The sequence below is a fragment of the Camponotus floridanus genome, unplaced genomic scaffold, assembly GCF_003227725.1.
Source record: "Camponotus floridanus strain SB8 unplaced genomic scaffold, Cflo_v7.5 scaffold100, whole genome shotgun sequence".
Classification (NCBI taxonomy): Eukaryota; Metazoa; Arthropoda; class Insecta; order Hymenoptera; family Formicidae; genus Camponotus; species Camponotus floridanus.
Genome location: NW_020229216.1, coordinates 457,247 through 478,144, shown reverse-complemented (window position 1 = coordinate 478,144; position 20,898 = coordinate 457,247). Strand labels below are relative to the sequence as shown.

The 20,898-nt window shown below is 32.6% G+C and overlaps 2 protein-coding genes across 8 annotated transcripts in view; one reads left to right on the top strand and one right to left on the bottom strand.

The window, feature by feature from the left end:
* Window positions 1-9,050: 9,050 nt before the first annotated feature.
* On the top strand, window positions 9,051-10,257 carry LOC105257951 (DNA-directed RNA polymerase I subunit RPA12). 2 transcript variants are annotated; one of them, XM_011268908.3, is made up of 3 exons: window positions 9,051-9,458; window positions 9,671-9,887; window positions 10,100-10,257. In XM_011268908.3, exons 1-3 carry the CDS (start codon window positions 9,323-9,325, stop codon window positions 10,122-10,124), a joined length of 378 nt encoding a protein of 125 aa, XP_011267210.1. In that variant the 5' UTR covers window positions 9,051-9,322; the 3' UTR covers window positions 10,125-10,257. The 2 variants fall into 2 exon arrangements, with proteins under 2 accessions (XP_011267210.1, XP_011267209.1); XM_011268907.3 differs by having other exon boundaries at window positions 9,057-9,482.
* A 2,466-nt stretch (window positions 10,258-12,723) lies between these two features.
* LOC105257952 (venom dipeptidyl peptidase 4) overlaps window positions 12,724-20,898 on the bottom strand; it is a 317,166-nt gene continuing 308,991 nt past the window's right edge. For all 6 annotated transcript variants that reach the window (XM_011268909.3, XM_011268913.3, XM_011268910.3 and 3 more), the window contains 4 exons: window positions 20,601-20,795; window positions 15,121-15,281; window positions 13,853-14,064; window positions 12,724-13,754 (listed from right to left, as the gene is read on the bottom strand). In XM_011268909.3, coding sequence (XP_011267211.1) covers window positions 13,656-13,754; window positions 13,853-14,064; window positions 15,121-15,281; window positions 20,601-20,795 — 667 coding nt within the window. In that variant the 3' untranslated portion in view covers window positions 12,724-13,655. The remainder of the gene's footprint in view (window positions 13,755-13,852; window positions 14,065-15,120; window positions 15,282-20,600; window positions 20,796-20,898) is intronic.

Below are 20,898 nucleotides of genomic sequence, written 5' to 3'. Positions count from 1 at the left end.
GTGAGAAACGCTTCGTATATTGTAATTTTTTTTGTTAAACACGTTTATGATTAGTCTTGAAACATATTTTGCTATGAATATTAATAAATGTGAATTAATTAAAAATTAATTAACGACATGAAACTGTATCGCAACGATAAATCTTTATCGTATCGCAATCATTCATTACTGCGATTAAAAATTGAAACAGATTATGCATAAAAGAGTATAAGAGATTATGTTTTGATATTTCGATCATCGATGCTTATTATAATATTTCTTTATAATATAATATTTAGAATATAATATTAGAATTAAATATATATCAACCAATTTTCTCAATTTTTGTTAATTAAATACACAATTTAATCGAAATCTTATTATGCAAATTTAAATTTATATACCATATTTCAAAATAAATTCCAAATTATATATATATTATATTATATATTATATATTATATTATTAAATGGAGTGAGAGTAAAGGATTTGTGAGCTTTTACTCTCACTCCATTTAATTATTTTTTATAGAGAGCTTATTAATTACAATTATTATATTATATTATTATATATATAAAAAAAAATTATATATAATATAACCCTCCCATGGGGTACACCTTGTCGTGGTGGGAGGGCTTAGTACTTGGATGGTGCCTTGAGATTTATTTTAAATTTTTCTATTTACGATAAATCTTAAGGTGCTTGAAAGGGAAGCTAAGTACCCTTTCGCGTCGTCGGTGCCGTCAACGTGCCGCGGACGGCTGCGCTTCGTAACCGCGTTTTCGCGTTATAGCATTCTCGCGTTATCGCGTTTTCGCGTTTTCAAAATCCCAATTTCGTTTTTGTCAACGAGTCTCTCCTTCCGACGCCAACTAAGTGGGATGTTTCATCGAGTCGTTGCTTTGCGACGTACTCGCGCCTTGTGCAACGTGGCACTTGGTGATGCCGGCCGCGCAGAACGTATGTCCAGTACAAAATGTACATGGGCGCGCGGGTTCGATGCTTCGCGCTCGATCGGCTTAGTGATGAACACGCTCTGCTTCGTCAATTGATTTGGCCCGAATCGGTTAGAACTCGATCGATTGTTCGAAATGGTCGTCAATGGGTCCCTTCTCTTTGCTCGTCTACTCTACAGCCACACGCCTAGCGTGTGTTAACCCTGTCGAGGAGTCGAGTGGATTCCCCTAGGCACGATTTTCGCTCGGTAAAAGGGGTTGCCTCCCCATTTTCTAAATTGCTGAATGTTAGCTTTTAAAAAATGTGGGTATCCTCTTCTTTTATCGTCTATCAGCCTTGTGTACTGCGCTAGTGATATAGCATCCGTGCGGGTCACTTGAAATCGTGCTTAGCGGGTCCAGGTTCGATACGAGATAGGATAATTATGCGCGAAAAAGAGCTGGTGAACTTTATTTTCCTCTATTCCGTCAATCGTTTCGTCTTCTTTCCGGTTCGGGCCTAATCTTTGCTCGTTGTATCGTTGCATTCCCGACCTGTTGGCTCGAAATTGATTCTCGCGAAATGAAATGGGATTTTCGCTCGTACCGAAACCGGGAGTGTCGGACAAAGTATATATATATTAAATATATACATCGCGCGACAAAATTTTTAATCGTACCGAATTAGTGCGGGAGTGCCGTTTAGTATCGCGCGTAAAATAACGAAAATAGCGATATAAAAATATCGCTCGTGAGTGCGGGAGTGCCGTTGAAAGTATCGCGCGACAACAACATGAGAGGAGGAGGAGGCCTGGGAGAGGCATCTTGCATCGGCGGAGCAACCTGATGGTGAATATTTATTATTTGTATATCAATTGTTATAAATCGTACGCATAATAATTCGATCTTATTATTGAAATGAATTAAAGAGAATTAAAGAGAAAATTAGAGAGAAAGATTTTTATAAAAGTTATATAAAACTTTTTAAAAAACTTTCTTAAAAAACAGTTTTAAAATTTTATAAAAATTTTCCACACGTGTTTATCTCTGCTTATAATTTTATACATCGGATATAAAATTCCGCGCGATAAAAATTTTTTGAAATATTGATTGCATTTTGTGAGCATTAATATAAATGAATTTTATATTTGTATGTTACAGACAACTAGCTTCGATAACAACAACTCCGCTGTTGCGCATCAGTGCCGGTGAGTGAGAAAAACTTTTATTTAACTTTAAGGTAACGGATTCGTAGAGATTGTAGATGTAGATTGTAGATTGTAGATTGTAGATTGTAGATTGTAGATTGTGAATTGTAGAGTAAGTCCGTTGCCTTAAAATGGATGAGCTAGGATAGATTAAATTAAATAACTTTTAATAAATTCTTTCGAAATGCTTTGCATCTATTGCGAAAATATATTGAAGTATTAATTTAAAAAAGAGAATCAAGAAAAGAAAATTTTTTTTGTAAAGACTTGACTAGTATATTAAATCAAGAGCACGCATTAATAATTTTAACAATTTTATCAATTTTTGATACTACTTTATTCTTATAAAGCGCACTTATTTTATTCTAATTTCTTATATCATAGCTCATCCATTGTAGAATTTGTTTGTAGATATTGTTTTTAAATTTTACTTTAACTTAAAATAAAGTCAAACGATTAATTAATTAAATAATTTGTAATATCATAAAAGTTATACACATACATGAATTTTATATTTTATTAAAAAATATAGTATATAGAAATTTGTAATTTGGCTTTATTTGAGTTAAAATAAAGTTATATTCAAATATTTAAGAAACGATCGTAAAATCGAGCGATCGTTACGATGAGCGTGAAATATTTACGCTCATTTGCCGGTAATTAATCGGCAAAAAAAGGAGTGTTTATCTCCTTTTTCGATCTCTGATTAGAGATCGAGCGAGAAAGTGGCCAGAATCAACGAAAAGTAAGTTCAATTGGCCTGAAGAAAAGCTTTACGCACAATAGTACGTAATGTCGGACATTTATTCACGCGGTTAGGGCATGCGGTTAGAGAATGTAATTAGGGCACGTAATTAAAATATACGTGATTAGAGATAGGCTTTCCTCGAATAATTTCACTTAATCGAGAAATAGGATTGTTAGGGCTATTAGGTGATCATTAAGATTTTTTAATTTTCCATTCAAAAAGTAGAGGATTGTTAGGGCTATTATGTGATTAATTTAACTGATTTTATATTATGTATCTTTTAAGGAATCAGGAAATGTAGGTTTAAATAATATTAGGGAAAACAAATTAATAAATATTTCAATAATTACGAGGGTCGTTTGATAAATTTGGTAAAAAAACAAGTAAAACACATTGTTTTGGAAAAAACAATCTACGTTATTTCTCAACATAGTCTCCATTGAGGTCTATACACTTGGTCGAACGAGATTCCAATTTTTTAACCGTCGAAAAAATAGACTGTCTCAAAACTTGCAAAATACTCGTTGAATTTCACGGAAATTTATCAAACTTATCAAACGACCCACGTATATTATTAATATTAAGAATTTTTAAGGGATCAATATTTTTTGAGTGTTTTTTTATAGGTATTTTATTTATATAAAGATGAAAATTAAATTGTTAACACTCAATAATTTGTATAGTAATACGAATTTTTTTGCGAAATTTTATGTACTTATGTAATACGAAATTTTAAATGAAAAATTTAAAATACAAATTTATATATTAAGCTATTTTTTAGTAATATGAATAATAAGTTTCGTATATTATAATTAATATTTATGAATTTATAAGTTATTTTTAAATATAGAAATTGAAAGATTTAAAATAGAATTAAGAATTATATTAAAGAATAGATATTAAAAATGAATAGAATTTATAGGAAAAGATGTATTATTAAAATTTCAAAAAAAATTTTAATTTAAATAATATTTTTAAATAATAACTTTTCGAAAATTTATATATTCATTTATTTATATATTTATGGTTTTAATTTAAATAGTAATTTTTACAAAATTTATATATTTATATACTTATATATACATTTAAGGTTTTAGTTTAAATTATAATAATTTTTATATAAAATTTATATGTTTATTTTCTTATATATAGATGTTTGTGTATTTATGTATTTGAAGTTTTAATTTAAATAATAATTTTTAAAAAATTTATATATTTATATATATTTTGAGATATATATAATTTCAATTAATTGTATTATTAATTAATTCATTAATTGTATTTCATTAATTTTATTTATATAAATTTATCTAAACAACTTATATTATTAAAGTTTAATATCGAAGATATTAAGAAAATTATTTTTAGATATTTGTGAATATATATTGAATGTATATAATATTGAATATAGTGAATATTATGAATATATATTGTATTTATATGAATAGAAATTTAATTGTATGTATTATATATTATTTTTATAATAAAAATATATAATATTTTATTATTAAACTGTATAAATTAAAGAAGTAAAAATGAAATAAATCATTAAAATTTTTAAATATTCCTTTTAAGAAATAGGATAGTAGTTTGTTAGGGCTACTCCATATAATGCTCCTTATGCACATGGTTCCGGGGACTTGCGCGTTGGAAGACTAAGGAAAGGCGCGTGGGGTTTTTAGTTGGTAGTCCCTGCCGTTAAAATGGCGGCAGGGAGAGCCCAACACTACCTCGACGGGACCGCTAAATAGCGGTCCCGTCGGGGTGTGCATAAGGAGCATTTTCCCCACGTAAAAAAAAAAAAAAAAAAACTTGTTAAATTATGTTGTATTACATTTCAAATTATATTATATTTTAATAATGAATTTCAACGATGAATAACATAATATCCGACATAAACAATACCGTGCCAATGATTTTGTTTTACGGTTTTGTTATGCAAATTTAAATTTATATACTATATTGCAAACTAAATGCTGCAATTGTATATATTATATTATATATAAAATTATATATAATATAACCCTCCCATGGGGTACACCTTGTCGCGGTGGGAGGGCTTATTACTTGGATGGTGTCTTGAGATTTATCTTAAATTTTTCTATTTATGATAAATCTTAAGGTGCTTGAAAGGAAAGCTAAGTACCCTTTCGCGTCGTCGGTGCCGTCAACGTGCCGCGGACGGCAAGCGTTTCGTTACCGCGTTTTCGCGTTGTAGTATTCTCGCGTCGTCGCGTTTTCGCGGAAATTTTGGACTTTTTCATATAAAATCCCAATTTCATTTATTGTCACGAGTCTCTACTTCCGATGCCAACTAACTGGGATGTTTCGAGTTTGCACACGTTGTTATGCAACGTACACTCGCGCTTCGTGCTTCGTACTTCGTCAAATGATTCGGCCCGAATTAGTTAGAACTCGATCGATTGCTCGGAATGGTCGTCAATGGGTCCCTTCTCTTTGCTCGTCTACCCTACAGCCACACGCACTGCGTGTGTTAACCCTGTCGAGGAGTCGAGTGGATTCCCCTAAGCATGATTTTCGCTCGGTAAAAGGGGTTGCCTCCCCATTTTTTAAATTGCTGAATGTTAGCATTTAAAAAATGTGGGTATCCTCTTCTTTTGCCGTCTACCAGCCTGGTGTAGCCATATCCTGCATTGCGGGAAACTTCGTGTTCCGGGCGAAGCACCTGAAATCATGCTTAGCGGGTCCAGGTTCGATACGAGATAGGATAATTATGCGCGAAAAAGAGCTGGTGAACTTTATTTTCCTCTATTCCGTCAATCGTTTTGTCTTCTTTCCGGTTCGGGCCTAATCTTTGCTCGTTGTATCGTTGCATTCCCGACCTGTTGGCTCGAAATTGATTCTCGCGAAATGAAATGGGATTTTCGCTCGTACCGAAACCGGGAGTGCCGTTAAAAGTATATACATATTAAGTATATACATCGCGCGATCAAATATAAAATTTTTAATCGCATCGAAATAGTGCGGGAGTGCCGTTCAGTATCGCGCGTAAAATAACGAAAATAGCGATATAAAAATATCGCTCGCGAGTGCGGGAGTGTCACGCGCCAACAACATGAGAGGAGGAGGAGGCCTGGGAGGCATCATACATCGGCGGAGCAACCTGATGGTGAATATCTATTATTTATATATTAATTGTTATAAATCGTTAATTTGTTATAAACGAACAATAATTCGATCTTATTTAAATAATAATTAAAGATTATTATTCATTTAAATAATGAATTAAAGAGAAAGATTTTTATAAAAGTCATATAAAATTTTCTATTTACAAAACAATTTTCTATTTCAAAAATTTATAAAATTTTTCCATACGTGTTTATCTGTTTATTATTTTACACATTGGATTATAAAATTCTCGATAAAAATTATTTTAAATATTAATTGTATTTTATGAGCATTATTATAAATGAATTTTATATTTGTATGTTACAGACAACTAGCTTCGATAACAACAACTCCGCTGTTGCGCATCAGTACCGGTGAGTGAAAAAACTTTTATTTAACTTTAAGGTAACGGATTCGTAAAAATTGCAGATGTAGATGTAGATTGTAGATTGTAGATAAATCTGTTACCTTAAAATGGATGAGCTAGGATGGATTAAATTAAATTAAATTAATTAAATTAAATTAAATTAAATTAAATAATTTTAATAAGTTCTTTCGAACTTATGCTTTGCATCTATTGCGAAAATATATTGAAATATTAATTAAAAAAAGAAAAAATCAAGAAAAGATTTTTTTGTAAAGATTTTGTCTAATTTATTAAATAAAGAACACGCACTAACAATTATCAATTTTATCAATTTTTGATGCTAATTTATTCTTATAATACATATAATATTCTTATAATAAATCTAATAAACTTATTAAATTCTATTATTGCGTATCGATTATTAATAATAAATATCACATAATTAATCAGTCTTGTCTGGACTATGTAAAAATTTTTAGTAAATTATTAGTAAATTTTATATTATACGTATATTTTGGACATTTTCGTGTAATAAATTATTCCATGTAATAAATTATTTTGTATTACGTTTCAAATTATATTTTACATTTATATAGAGTTTAATACAACTTTTATATTAAACTCTATAAAATTAAAAAAAATTTTTCCTCCTCGATGGTATCTTCACCTTAACGAAGGCATTTGCCGGGTGAGGAGGTTTGAGTACTCTAAACCTGAGAGGCGGTAACGTACATCGATATTTATATAAATTATTCTTATATTTAAAATCATCTCTTAAGTGCTTAAGATTCTATTTGACTAATAAAATGGTTATATAACATTTTCAAACTTTACTTAAAATGATCTTAAATATAAGAAGACTATGAATATAGATCGTAGTTACTGGTATTATTATCCATGCCAGACAGGTCGAAGGGAAAGAGTCAGATACCTAAGAGAGATACCAAAATTATATAAATATATGTTATATTAAGTATATTTTTGAACAAAATGAAAGAAAAATACCTAATATAACTTTTAATTTTGTATTTCAAATTAAATTATTATTTTAGACATAATAATTTCCTTTCTTTGCATTTCTATTGTAATCTAATCGATTGTTCTACTAATCGATTGTTTCTCTTTGATTTAAATTTGCGATGCTTAACCGCATCGTGAAGAAAATCGCGCTGATGTCAGACTGCACGTCATTTTCACGCAGGGAAAGTCGTACGGGCTATATTCGCACCTCTTTATTCGTCTTTTAAAAATAAATAATAATATATAAAAATAAATCCAATATACTGTGCATTTTCTACGTTATTGAACTGAAATTGCGCGAAAGAGGAAAAGAAGAACAAGACTATGAATAGATATTTCCATCCTTTATTAAAAAAAACAAAAAATATCAATTATTTCTTTTTTCGGGCAAGCCTACATATATGACCAATATGATTAATTGATTTTATATATTTATATATTTTCTTTATATATTTATCATTATGTGCTATTAATTAAAGCCGTAGACAATATTCAGAATTCAAAGTCGCGCGAACGTCGAGCGTAATAATGGCCATGCGCAGAAACGAATGCGCACCGGTTCGGCCGCCATGTTAGCGCGTCATGCTACGTCATCACGCCATACGTGAATCGGAGTCATACGCAGTTACACGGATCGTCGTACATCCGCACTTTTCGCGTCTTTTAACCGTAAATAAACGAATATCGCGAGTGAACGAACGTCGAGAGTATCCAAGGGTGATCGTGCGACTTCCATAATATGTCGGTGAAAGTGCGCGACAGCTATTTTCCACAGTTTCGGTGATTGCGCGATCGCGAAGATGGAGTGAAGTTGCGTCGCATTATTCGCGTCCTTGATGATGATTATCGGATGCGAGCGAGTATCGGGAGTGCCGAATAAAGTGTCGCACGTTCGCGTTGATGATATCGTGTGAGTTTGTGTGCATCAAGATCGGAATAAGACGTCCCGAGGCGAGCGAATGGAGCGGCCTGTGGAACAGCCGGTGAACGGTGAGTAGATTTGATTTATCATATTTGCGTGACAATTCGTGCTCATTCGACGCTTATACAGCATCGCGATGTCCCGAATTACGTTCGGGCAAATTGGCGCCGCGTCATAATTCGATTCGACGCGATGCAATTCAAGGAAAGTCAATCGGGTGAAGATAGTTAGGCTAGAAGCGATTTGAAGTTTATTTTGTAACGCGCGTGCAGGGCTTGCGCAGCCTATCTTGTAGGGCTGCCAACTGTAAAATGATGAAATAATTTTTTCGATCTAACCCAACCTAACCTCTCAGTGTCTTCAGATGTCGAATGTAAACACGAGTATATGTTGCATGGATTTTACCATGCTTTTAAAAATAATATTTAATCATTAGTGTAATACATTTTATTATGTAGTATATTAATCGTATTAAATGTACGAAAAGTGGTACAGTTTTACACATTTTAATGAGAAGCTATAATATGAGAATATAATATCAATAAATAAATCAGAATAAAAAGCACTACATAATAAATCAGAATAAAAAATCATGATATTAATTTATTGTTGAAATTTTGTACATACTAAATGACGATGTAATGTATATATACATATAAAGATACCTATAAAGAGAGAAGGAAAGAGAGGACTACAAAATACATTTAAATTAAAAATTTATTTACATTTATATACAGCATTAGTGCTACCGATATTTCGTGCACATAGCACGGAACAGAACCGGAAATTGTACACGTTATATATGTTACCCTCTGAGAACACTCGTCAATCTTAGCTTTGTAGTTCACATCCACGTGTTTAGGGTCCACAGAGAGCGTATTACTTTCAGGGATCATCTAAAAGCGAGCGTCATAATAGTTTTCGATCTTCTCTGTCTGGAGTTACATAGTTGAAAACGTATTTTTGTAGTGTTTGTAATTATAAATTATAATGCAAATAAGTATGCATTAAACAATGGAAAGGGACAGTCACAGTTGTTTTATTACTGCGTCTGGATTCTGTCCGGATTGTGGTTCAATTTTGCCATTACTGGATGAAAGTAAAGATACCGTTGTATGTTTTGCATGCAAAAGGGAATGGAATGCTGAAAGTACGTACTCCGAGTTACAAGAAAGTATGTAAACATGATATTCAAGTCTCAATTATTTAAAAAATACATGACTTAGAGTTTCATTGAAATACTACTCAAGTGTGCTAATGCGAAATCTTTCACATTCAAAATTAATAGAATTATTATATTCAATTATAATTACAAGAATTTACATTCGTTTGAAAGTCAGGTTTTGATTTCATCTTTTTCAGCTTTCGGGGATATGAAAATGACACATACAATTCATTTTAATTCTAAAAACACTTATATATCCGCCAGAGAAGCAGATGATAGTGACGATGATGCGGATGGACCAATTGTAGAACGAGCATGTCCTCAGTGTAAAAACGATAAAATGTCATATGCTACATTACAATTAAGATCTGCTGATGAAGGGCAAACTGTGTTTTATACGTGTACGAAGTGCAAGTATGTTTCTACGCAAAACAATATTATCGCTTATATAGACTATTTATATTTGTTTATATTAATCCCTTGCGATTAGATGAATGCTGATTGCCAAAGCTTTTTCAGCACTATATAATCCGCAAGAGGATTAAAATAAAATATATCAGATTTTTATATTGCTCATAATATTTTATTAATATTTTATTAATAAATAATTTATCTTATATTTGCAGATACAAAGAAACAGAGAATTCGTGAAGTAAAATTTTTGATTACATATATTATTTTGTAAAGTACTTGTTGTAACAAATATATGATTTTTTTTCTTTTATTTTCTTTTTTTTATATTATATGAAGTAATATATTGAAGAAATATAAAATTCTTGATGACAATTGTAATTTTTTAATTTTTTTAGAAATTTTATATTTTGCATATTTTATTGTATATTTTATTAGAATGTGCAGAATATATGTAATATTAATCTACTAGTTTATTATTAAGCGATCCATATAAATGCTTAATAACAGGATAGTTAAGATATAAACACTTCGTCTCTTAATAAAACATAGAGCTTTATTTATAATACACTCAACAAATAGTGGTGAAAGAGAGTACATCTGTCATAATTTTATAACTCTACTGGGCCATTGTTACAATATCTTCTTTCTAACAATGCTTTATTACCTTAATGTTCAATTACCTTAAGTGTTCAATTAAGTAATTCTCTATGTACAACATGTGTGTCAGGATAAAAGTTAACAATTATTTTAATAAATTCATCTTGATCCACTCTTGAAATTGTTACAGTGGTCCTTGCATTAAAAAACTTTAATAGTTAGAGAATTTGTCGATAGTTTCTTATTTAGGTATATATAATATATATTGTGTGCATTTACACATTGGCACTAATATTTGCCCATAATCTAATAATAATAAGAAATAGATATGATATCTCATTTTAAGAAAAAGATGTCTCGATAAACTAATTGCTGTCTAAAGTTTATATTTAGTTCTTATATAAACTATAGAAATACAAATATGATATATAAAGTGATGTAATTGCACTTTCTTAATACTCTGGTATACCCACAAACATTAGAATAGGGAAAAATAAAATTTATATTTGTAACTAAAAGATTTCTTCAATTTAATTAATACATATGGAATGTGTGAATTCTTATTTTTACAACTAAAATTTAACACACATCAAAAATTTTTAAAAAGCTTGCTCTCTTAAAATCTGTCTATCTTTGAAAAAAATTTGAATCGATTTTTCATTGAATTTTACAGATTTTAATATAGTATTTTCAAAAATATAAAGAATCTTGAAGTAAAGAGGGAGAACTGCGGAAAATATTTTAAATTTACTTCAAGTTATTTAATTATATATGATTTCATTATCATTTAACATATTTGAGATATCAACAGCATTTGATAATCTTGACAACAAAAATTTTTGCCATAGTAAGATAGAGTCCAAAGATCTCGAAAGATAGGATTTTATTATTTATACATCTCTCGCATGAAAACGCGTGTTCCTAATAATCTATGTATTAAAATAATATTATTAGAATTAATATTTTTACAACGCTGTTATCAAACGTGATGCACACACTTTCCAATATTATGCTCGATAGCATGTAATACATATGTCTTATAAAAAACATACATTTTAATAATTTGTATATATTATCATATACCTTTATTACATGTTCTCTTTTGGAAATGCTTTGTACATATTTTTATAATGAAATAGCTCTTTCTTAAAATGTGCAACAATTTCATCATGATTAAACTGATCTATCATGATACTAAAAATAATATCTATAGTTATCTATAACTATAGATCATTATAAAACATTCCTTTTACGTATATTTTCGATTTTGAAATAACTTGATTACTATTTTGCATATAATTTTCATATATAATTTTTCGGTTACCATGAATTGTATTTTGTGTTGTCACACTTTCTTCCAAATTACATTATATATTAGCAACGTTACAATAGTTGATCATAAAACAGTGCTGTGAAAATATGTAACGCTTCAAGAACAATTCTTTCTAAATACATTTTAAAAATTAAGTGGCACAATTCCATTTTTTTTTGTATGCAAAAGTTTGATTTTTACATTATATATTAATTGATTACATTGTCGGCGAATGTTGTAGAGTTCAATCAGCAAATTTGTGCTTGTACAATATTCTTACTTTATCTTTCGATTAACACAACAGTATAATTATATAGCACTAGCATCATCAATATCGTATATCAGAGTAAGCGAGATTAATTTATTCTCTTTTATGAAACTTTTACTTAACTTTTTGCTGAGTATTCCAGAGCCTTAAGATAACATATATGAGTTCAGAAAATTCAGTTTTGCATAAAAATTAAAATTGCTTATAGCATTTAAAAATATTGATTATAAATATATTATCGAAAGTTTAAATGTTGCATTGTAGATATTTAACAGATGCGTTTCAAATATGAATATGAATAGTTTACATGTCGCGTTGAATAGGCCGTAATAATTGTTTTAGAGGATCGTCGGTAATATTATTGTCAGACAGTATACGTAGTATACAATAACGTACTTTAGTTTTTTATCATCAGAAACAAATCAAGACATACATATAAGAAATTATTTGCGAAAAAGAAAAAAATATTTTAAACAGCCTAATATATATATACATATATATATATATATATATATATATATATATATAAATTATATATATGAATAAATTGAAAAATATTGCATATCCATATTTTCTTAAATGTTAATCACATTAAAAATATTCTTAATTTTTTCTTAAAATTTTAATATAGAAGATTTTAATATAGAAGACATCTTTTATTCTATTAAATTCTATATCATACGAAACTATTGGTTCTTGAAAATAATGTTTGTTTCTATTTTACTTCAAATGCGATATCAAATCTGATTCATAAAATTAGATTTTTCAAAAATGTTAGCCTCGTCTTAAGATGTAATAGCTGAACTCATATATGTAAATATTTTAATTGTAGTAATTTAATTTAATGTTGTACCAAAGAAGAAAAGAGACTGCGGTTATAGTAAAAGAATTGAACGAATTCAAATAAGAAACACGATATTCCAGATGATCAAATGTGTATATATTTAATTCAACTAGTTTTTAAAAATGCAATTTTTAATTTGAAGATACAAAATCTTTTATCAAATCGATACAATTAAATAATATTGACAGATGTTATTAAATGGAATTTTGTCAGTATCGAATCACGAAACTATGAACTTATAATTAGTCGTGTCAATAATCGATGTTCATTTGATCATCCGGAAAACAATAGTTCATGCATTAATACAACATTCAAAGAATGCTAAGATAAAACAAGTCGCGAATGTAAGTACGAATTGCAACGATACGATATAATAATACTTTGTGGGATGTGAATAGTTAGGCGACGGGGCCCGCGCCGTGATTAGGCCTTCGATGCACCGTTTAACCGGGTATCTTAAAAAACGTATCAAACATGTTTCTCACAGACCTGCCCTGCGTAGTTTTTTTTTCTTGATTCTGATTAAGTCAAATTATTCTATCTCTTTTTTTTTCGCTCTCTTTTTCTCTCTTTCTCTCTCATCTTTCCACTCCCCCTTGTAATTTCATCGCTATGTACATTTTCTAAAAACGCTCATGTTACATATTGTACATAAACTCTGTACATACGATAGATTATTTACAAATTGGTAAATGTGAGGCAGGTGGTGTACAGCGTCTAGATTGTCATCACTATTCCATGCTCCGATCATGATGATGTTTGAAAGCATTCGTCGAGAAAGTTTTCTAGCGAGTGATACAGATGCGCTCGCGATTGGACGATACCGTGGTCCTCGTCTGTATAAGTCTGCGAAGCACAATAATATTTATTTATCATTTCTATAGATTAGATTATATTTGTCACCGTCATCTCGATACTCATTGAGAATCGAATGAGACGCGTACCTGTTGTCTGAAGAGGATATCTTTCTGTTCCAACACTTTTGCAAGCATAAGCGATTGTTGGTAGTGCACATTGTCGTCTAGAGTCCCATGAATTAAATAGTACATCTTATTTTTAATATTTTCAACTTTGTTGAGTAACTGGCCTTGCTCGTAACCCTGTAGATTATCAGGAACGGTTGGCAAACCCATAAACCGCTCGGTATAAATCGAATCTGTAAATTAAACAATCATGATTATCTTAATAAAAATAGAATAAAATTGCTGAACGAAAAATGGAAGAAAAAAAATCGGTCCAGATATTCACACACACAGACACACAAACGCTATTATATACGCGCGAAATATTTTGTGCAGAAATTGCACAACTGACGCCGCATAAGTCTTTCTAACATCACCCTGTAAATCACGTGTATTTTTCTCGCGTGTTCTAATGAGGGGAGGTAATGCTGACACGAATTTAAAGTAGTTGAAAAAGTAACATTAAAACTGCAGCAGCACGTCTTTTTCACGAAGAATATTTTTCTTCGTTAAAATGTCGCCGCGTAAAAAATTCTTAGACAAATCCGAGGACCAAAAAGACTTAACATTCTCCACAAGTTTCTTAACAACATTTCCTTATAATAAAAAGTGTCAAGCGTATAATGGAAAAATTCTTCGTGATGTTACTGGTATATCACAATAAGCTGGAATACGTTGCAGTTTTGATTAATTTTTTACTTTTTCTATTTTATCTTTTTATAAACATTTCAAACGGGATATCTAGAACGAATCGGTAAATTTCAAAATGATTTAGCTCCATCTAAGATTAGATTTTACACCAATCGATTTTACTTAATTACATAATTAATATTTAATTCTAGTTTCAAGATACAAGTTTTTTCCTACTTAACATTGAAAATCCAACCACTTGTTGATAGAAAAGTTTTCCGGCTTTTATGTTATCGTAAACCAGGATTGGCTTACCCCTTATTGCCTTATAAGAAGAAGAGTAACTTTATGACACAGCTTTTGTTTTAGTCGTTTATTAAGAATCCTTCCTTTCTTTATTAGCAATCGTTAAAATAACCTGTATTATGCGTTAAGTAAGATTTAATAAATAATGAAAGAGGAAGAGGGTTATGCAGCTATCCTCATAAAATAATCCTGATTTACGATATCGAATCATTTTTCTTTTCTGCGACAGAACTTTAAATTAAATGTTATACCATGAAATAAATTGCCATCGTGTGTTGTGTCATTAGTTTGGTTTTAATTACTTTATTACGTACCATAAAGGGCCCAATCCGTAACGGGCGCGACGGACATTCCACACTTGAAGACACCCTTTAAATCCATGGCGAGTGTCATGCCGGTCGCGTATCCACCATAACTCCAACCCCATATCGCCGTTCTTGTACGGTCGATGAAGGATAATTTGTCCTGCAGATGTCTAAGAAAAAAAATGTTATATTTTATAAATGCTATTCGTGATATAAAATATTATTGAAAATATATGTTAGACATATGATTATTTATAATTGTGTGAATATCGCAAAAGACGCCAGTAGGAATCTAGTAATTCCATTTATATCGCAAATTACCTCAGCATAAGAAAAATGACTGTGGAAGAGAAAGAAAAATGTGAAAAAATGAGGATTTTTCTACTTACAAATTTTAAAACACGATATTTAAAGGAATTTTTCCGCGATAAAATCTTTTATCTTCATCTAAGCTCCAGCGGATCGCGCAGAAAAGCGCTACGAGATTGCCTCTTTTCGTCGAAGAATACCGTAACGCTCGTAAAAAAGACAATCCTTTCTCACTAAAAAGCATGCACACGGCGGAATAATCGAGCACTTTGATAAGAATCGATGTTACTTTGTAATTTCTGCTTCCCTTTCTCCATTATCTTGCGTGCACTCTGCTCGATTATACATGCGATCAGTGTGCTCATGTTAAAGAACATGGGGCATATAATCACCTTTCGCAAATTGCACGGATGGATTACAATTTTCTATAAACTAGCGCATTTATAAAAATTATTATTATTATTAATAAATAATTTATTATTATTAAAAATTCTCGAGAAGCCTAATTATCAACTATTTTAATGATTGTATTTTTAAATCGAATTTCTTCGTTTAGAACGTACATCATAAATAATAATTTTTCTCAGAGATACTAATATAAAATCTTGCAAATAAGCATATTTAGATAAATTTGATAAGGTTTATTTTGCATTTAATTTCGAATTTGCATTAATTTTGCTCTCTCTTTCTCTCTCTCTCTCTCTCTCTCTCTCTCTCTCTCTCTCTCTCTCTCTCTCTCTCTCTCTCTCTCTCTCTCTCTCTCTCTCTCTCTCTCTCTAACAGCATCTTATTTCTCCGATTATTCACTACTATAGAGGCAAAATTTTGAGAAAAGAAATTCAATCACAATATTCTTAGAGAGAAACGCACAGCACACAATTCGATCGAACCCATCGACAGGCGAGAGGTGTACGCGGTGACGATACCTCCGGGACCGTCCTATATATTTTTTAGATCTCCGTCGGAGATCGAGTGCCGCGTCCTGCCTCATGATTTCCGGAAACCCGGAGAGGGTTCCGCGCGCGAAGTGCCGCGCATCGCTCGCTTCATCCCCTTCATCCCTTGGACCCCCTCTCCCCGGGATGGAGTGGAAGAGAAAAGAAAGGGAAGAGAATTCGTATTTCTTCCTTCCAATCTCTTCGGACTATTGTCTCTGGCATCTCGTGTGTTCGATAATAATGGCCCCGCCGGGATCAGGGTGCCCATACCTATGCCCGGTCGAGCGCCCGTAGAAATAGTAACGGCTCCTCGTGCGGCGACGCGCGGCAGATTTCGTTTGCCCTCCTGCCCCCGGCTCGGTGAAATTTATTTACCTCGTAAATCGACCGGCGGTACGTTGAATTCTATTTCTTCTCATAAGGAGAAAAAAACAAGAGGGAGAGAGAGAAAAAGAGAGAGAAAACTCGAACCGAAACTGCGCTTCCCTCTTTCGCACACACGTTACGTATCCGAATAGAATACGTATTTCGGATCCTACGACGGTATTCCGGATGACCCTTTGTTTCGCCTTTTGCTCACCCATTGCTCGCTTGTTGCTTATCGAAAACGCCGCGACTCGATCACTGCGTGAATTTAAAGCAGGATTTTTCCGGCGCTTCGAATAAAGTCGCATCCGGGCTTAAATCATTGGGAGGTTTCGGAGGGATTAAATGAAATTGGGAAGGAGCGCGATAAAAATAAATACTAAAGAGCAAAGAGATAGATGTTTAAATCGCGATTATGGGATGACGTATTTTAAAATCTGATTTGGAATATCTTCTTTTTTATTATTACAAGGAGGAAAATACATATTTCATGCAATTTTCACGTCTTGTATTTCAGAAAATATAATTGCTTATCGGCATCAAATTTTTTCTCCAACATAAAATGATCTTGTAACAAAATTTTTGAATTTTTCAAATACTTTTAAAATTATTTCTCTCAATATAATTAGAAGTATACATATCTTTATTACTTGATGCTGTTTGTAAATATATTTTCTGAAATCTCTTGCATTAAGGATGTTTTGTATGTATAATCCCAGCAAAAAGTAGCTGAAAATCAATATTGACTATATGATCAATATTGAATATATCTGCTTTTGATATATTTTGAGTATGAAAATTGTGTGGAATATTATAATTTGATCTTAGCTACAGTGCAGAGATGTATTTTTTAATATTTATTTTTACTGAAATATTCCGAATCGAAATGATTAACTTTTGGCAGAGAATTTCGTCTTGTGACAGATACATGGCTAACTTCATTGAATTTAATATCTTTTTAACCAGTTAGTACTTTTATAATATTATTTGATCAAATATTTCTTCTGTATCTAAACTTTTGCAAATTTTAAACAAATTCTGAATATTATTTCCATGTGTCTTAGTCATTTGAATCGACGTGGTTATACGTTTCCCATAAGAACATATGTTAATTCGGTGCAAATTAAAATCCTTATAACTTGTGAACGCTTTAGTGAATCGATTTAAAAATTGTACTGAAGGTTCTAAACATATGTAAGGACAACTGTACAATTTTCCGTACAATTTTCATTAAATTCTCAATATTTTGAAAAGGTACAAAATAGGTACAAAACATCCTTAACTTTTTCTTAGACAATTTTTGGTATCTTTGCTTTTTATATAATTGTTATCTAATTCTGCAATTGTCAGTCCCAATTAACTACAAGTTCATCTGCAGTTAATTGGAGCTACGACTCTCTTATTTGAAGCAAACGATTGCTAATCGCTTTCTTTCAAGGGTTCATTTACGCTTATGAGGGGTGCGTCGCGTCGTCCCTAAGATTTTCGCGTTTCAACGCCGATTACAGCACTCGTTATTCACCGGTTAAGCGATCGTGGAAACAAGTGGATAGGACTGGTTAGTTCGGTTGGCCGACTCGATGACGGAACAAAGGCAGACAGAAAGGGAACAAAACGCAGGGGGTTTCGCGAAGGGATCGCCGAGCGACGAGCGGGTGGATGGAGCGGAGGGCTGCGAATGCGAGAAACGGAGAGGGAGAGATTCGCCGCAAACTGATGCGTAGGTTGAAAAGAGTCGGACGATTCCGCAATCGTTTGGACCGCTTCCAAGTTCGCGGCTCGCTTTTTACGAGCCGGACGCCATGCGATACCCCGGCAAAACACCATGCCGGAGAAATGCACGGATAGAGAATACGCTACTCGCGTTTTCGTGGATCTTTACATTGTCTGTGCTCACAATTGCGAAATTCGACGATAGAGAAGACGTGATAGTCAGGGTGACGGTATTTTCAAACACTGTCCGCCGTATCTCTTTTTCAGAGAAGTGACTTTTTGATTTCTCGGGAAATTTAAAAGCCTGTCACCCTATTAGTAATGCAAAAATTTCCGTAGTTCATGCATTGAGATTTTACTGACATTCTTCTTAAAGTTTGATGGAGATCGTCAGAAGTGGAAAATGCATCGCAAATAATTCAATATATAATTGTTTTTTCTTTTTTTAAGTGCAAGTATAAAATACCATAAAAGCATCATACAGGCATGTCGATGACTTTTGGATTATTCAATATTTAAATACTGAATTTAAAATGCATATGGATATCTCGAGATATCTTTCAGATGTTCCTTGAACTTCCTTCTATTTATGAATATTTCAGCCCATAAAAGGAAATAAGCCGATGTACAAAAGTAGAGTTTCGTGGTTTTTTTTAGGAGAAATTAATTATTTATATAACTAATTCGATTATTATTTTTAGAGAAGCAACTGTTTTCTTATCTGTATATTGAGATTTCTATCATGATATAAGAAAAGACGGACCATACTTTGTCCTCTCTTACATTACAAATAAAGAAGCCTCTCGTCAAGTGAAGAAATAATGAAGTTATAAAAGTCGGTACTTCGGTGAAGAAATAATGAAGTTACAAAAGTATTCGGAACAATACAAAATGAAGAGCGAGTTTGTAGCAATATGTGTCTGTTATTATTAATATTATTCGAAAGAGGATCCGAGGAAAAAGTGGAAAAACAGAGCAAATAAGGGAAAATACTGATTCCATCAAAATTTACTATTTACGCCATCGCGTTTTATCTCCGGTATATCTTCTCTCTCGCATCCTCGATTCAACATTTATTTCGAACATTGCCACGAACATTGCCTCGACACTTGGCGAACTTCTTGTTGCTATTGCCTAAATTACAGTGATTCCGCGCCGAGATTTGCGGAAATGCCAGCCTATGCGCGATGTCGAGTTTGCGGCTTCGCGGTTGCAGCGCGTGTCGTTTAAACGGTAAAGCATGACTCTCCCGGCGGTGGAATAAGCATTATTCATCACGGCCGGAAGTTTGATGTTTCGGTTTAAAGATGGACGAGCATATAAGTGGCGGAATTGTATGCCACCGACCTGCCCATTCTCTCTATCTCTCTTTTTCTCTCCCGGCATCGAGATAAATTACTTTGGCGGCAGCCGGTGAAAATACGAGAGGAGAACCCGAACTCTTTCCCTTTCCACGGAGCGGAAGGGAAGAGGGTCAGCCGATAAATTCAGATGAAAGTACGAGCAATTTTCTTCTTGTTAACGCACGCCGCGGTTCACGGACATCCGGGCCGTGAAAAGAACTTTGTTAAACCCGCGCTCTCTGTTCGTTCTGATCGTTACCGGAGTTAGATTAGTTAACTTAGGGGGTTTAGCGGATTACCCCGATCGCGGGACGATAAGTCACTTCGGAAAGTAGAGGCCGCAACTCTATAATTAGGTTTGTCCTAAAGCGAAACTTTGCTCGCTACGCTTTCAACGATGGGCGCTACCAGCTGTTTCCAGCCACGGATTTCGGCCCGCGATGGCTCGTTCGTTATTCTTAACGTCGTCGAGCGGCTAAGAAGTACACGTCTGAAGTAATTTCCGGTTAACGAGCCTTCTGCATCTCAAACGAATATACGCCCTGACTACCACCAGCACCGGAACTAAAACCGGATTATATGTGACCTAAAGCTAGACATTGTTGAGAAACCAACCGGGAATGTATTAAGAGAATTTAGAATAACGGAATGGTCGGTTATACATTTCGAGAGAAGTCAAGCGAAATTTAATGAGTTTTAAATTCGAGATCTCAGGTGAGATGTTAAATAAATTTTGTTTTGACAGTTCTCGGTAACATCTTTCGATAATTGTGGAAGACTCGAAAATTTGTAATGAAATTACAACGATAAATCCTCTCACCTGGTAACGTTAATCTGGTCGAAAATTTCGACGGTACCGAGCTGCCGGTATCCGGCGAACAGCATGTCGTTGCCCATTAATCCAGAGCCGCGGCCGTCGATGGCAGCATATATAATGCTTTTGTTTGTCACAAGATACATGCCCCAGTCCATGTTAAACTTCTCCGTCACCTGATACGAGTCCGGTCCACCGTACCTAGAAAGAGGAGAATTAGATTGTAAGACACACAAGGTTATCATAGACAATTATTGTCGCGGCATTTTTTTCGTTAATAAATGTCGCGCGTATATTTTTATTT

Excerpts from the sequence above, each read along its gene's own strand:
- LOC105257951 (XM_011268907.3), top strand. The coding sequence starts at position 9,323 with ATGGAAAGGGACAGTCACAGTTGTTTTATTACTGCGTCTGGATTCTGT. Across the intron at positions 9,483-9,670 it reads GTACTCCGAGTTACAAGAAA|CTTTCGGGGATATGAAAATG; the intron begins GTATGTAAACAT and ends CATCTTTTTCAG. Across the intron at positions 9,888-10,099 it reads TATACGTGTACGAAGTGCAA|ATACAAAGAAACAGAGAATT; the intron begins GTATGTTTCTAC and ends TTATATTTGCAG.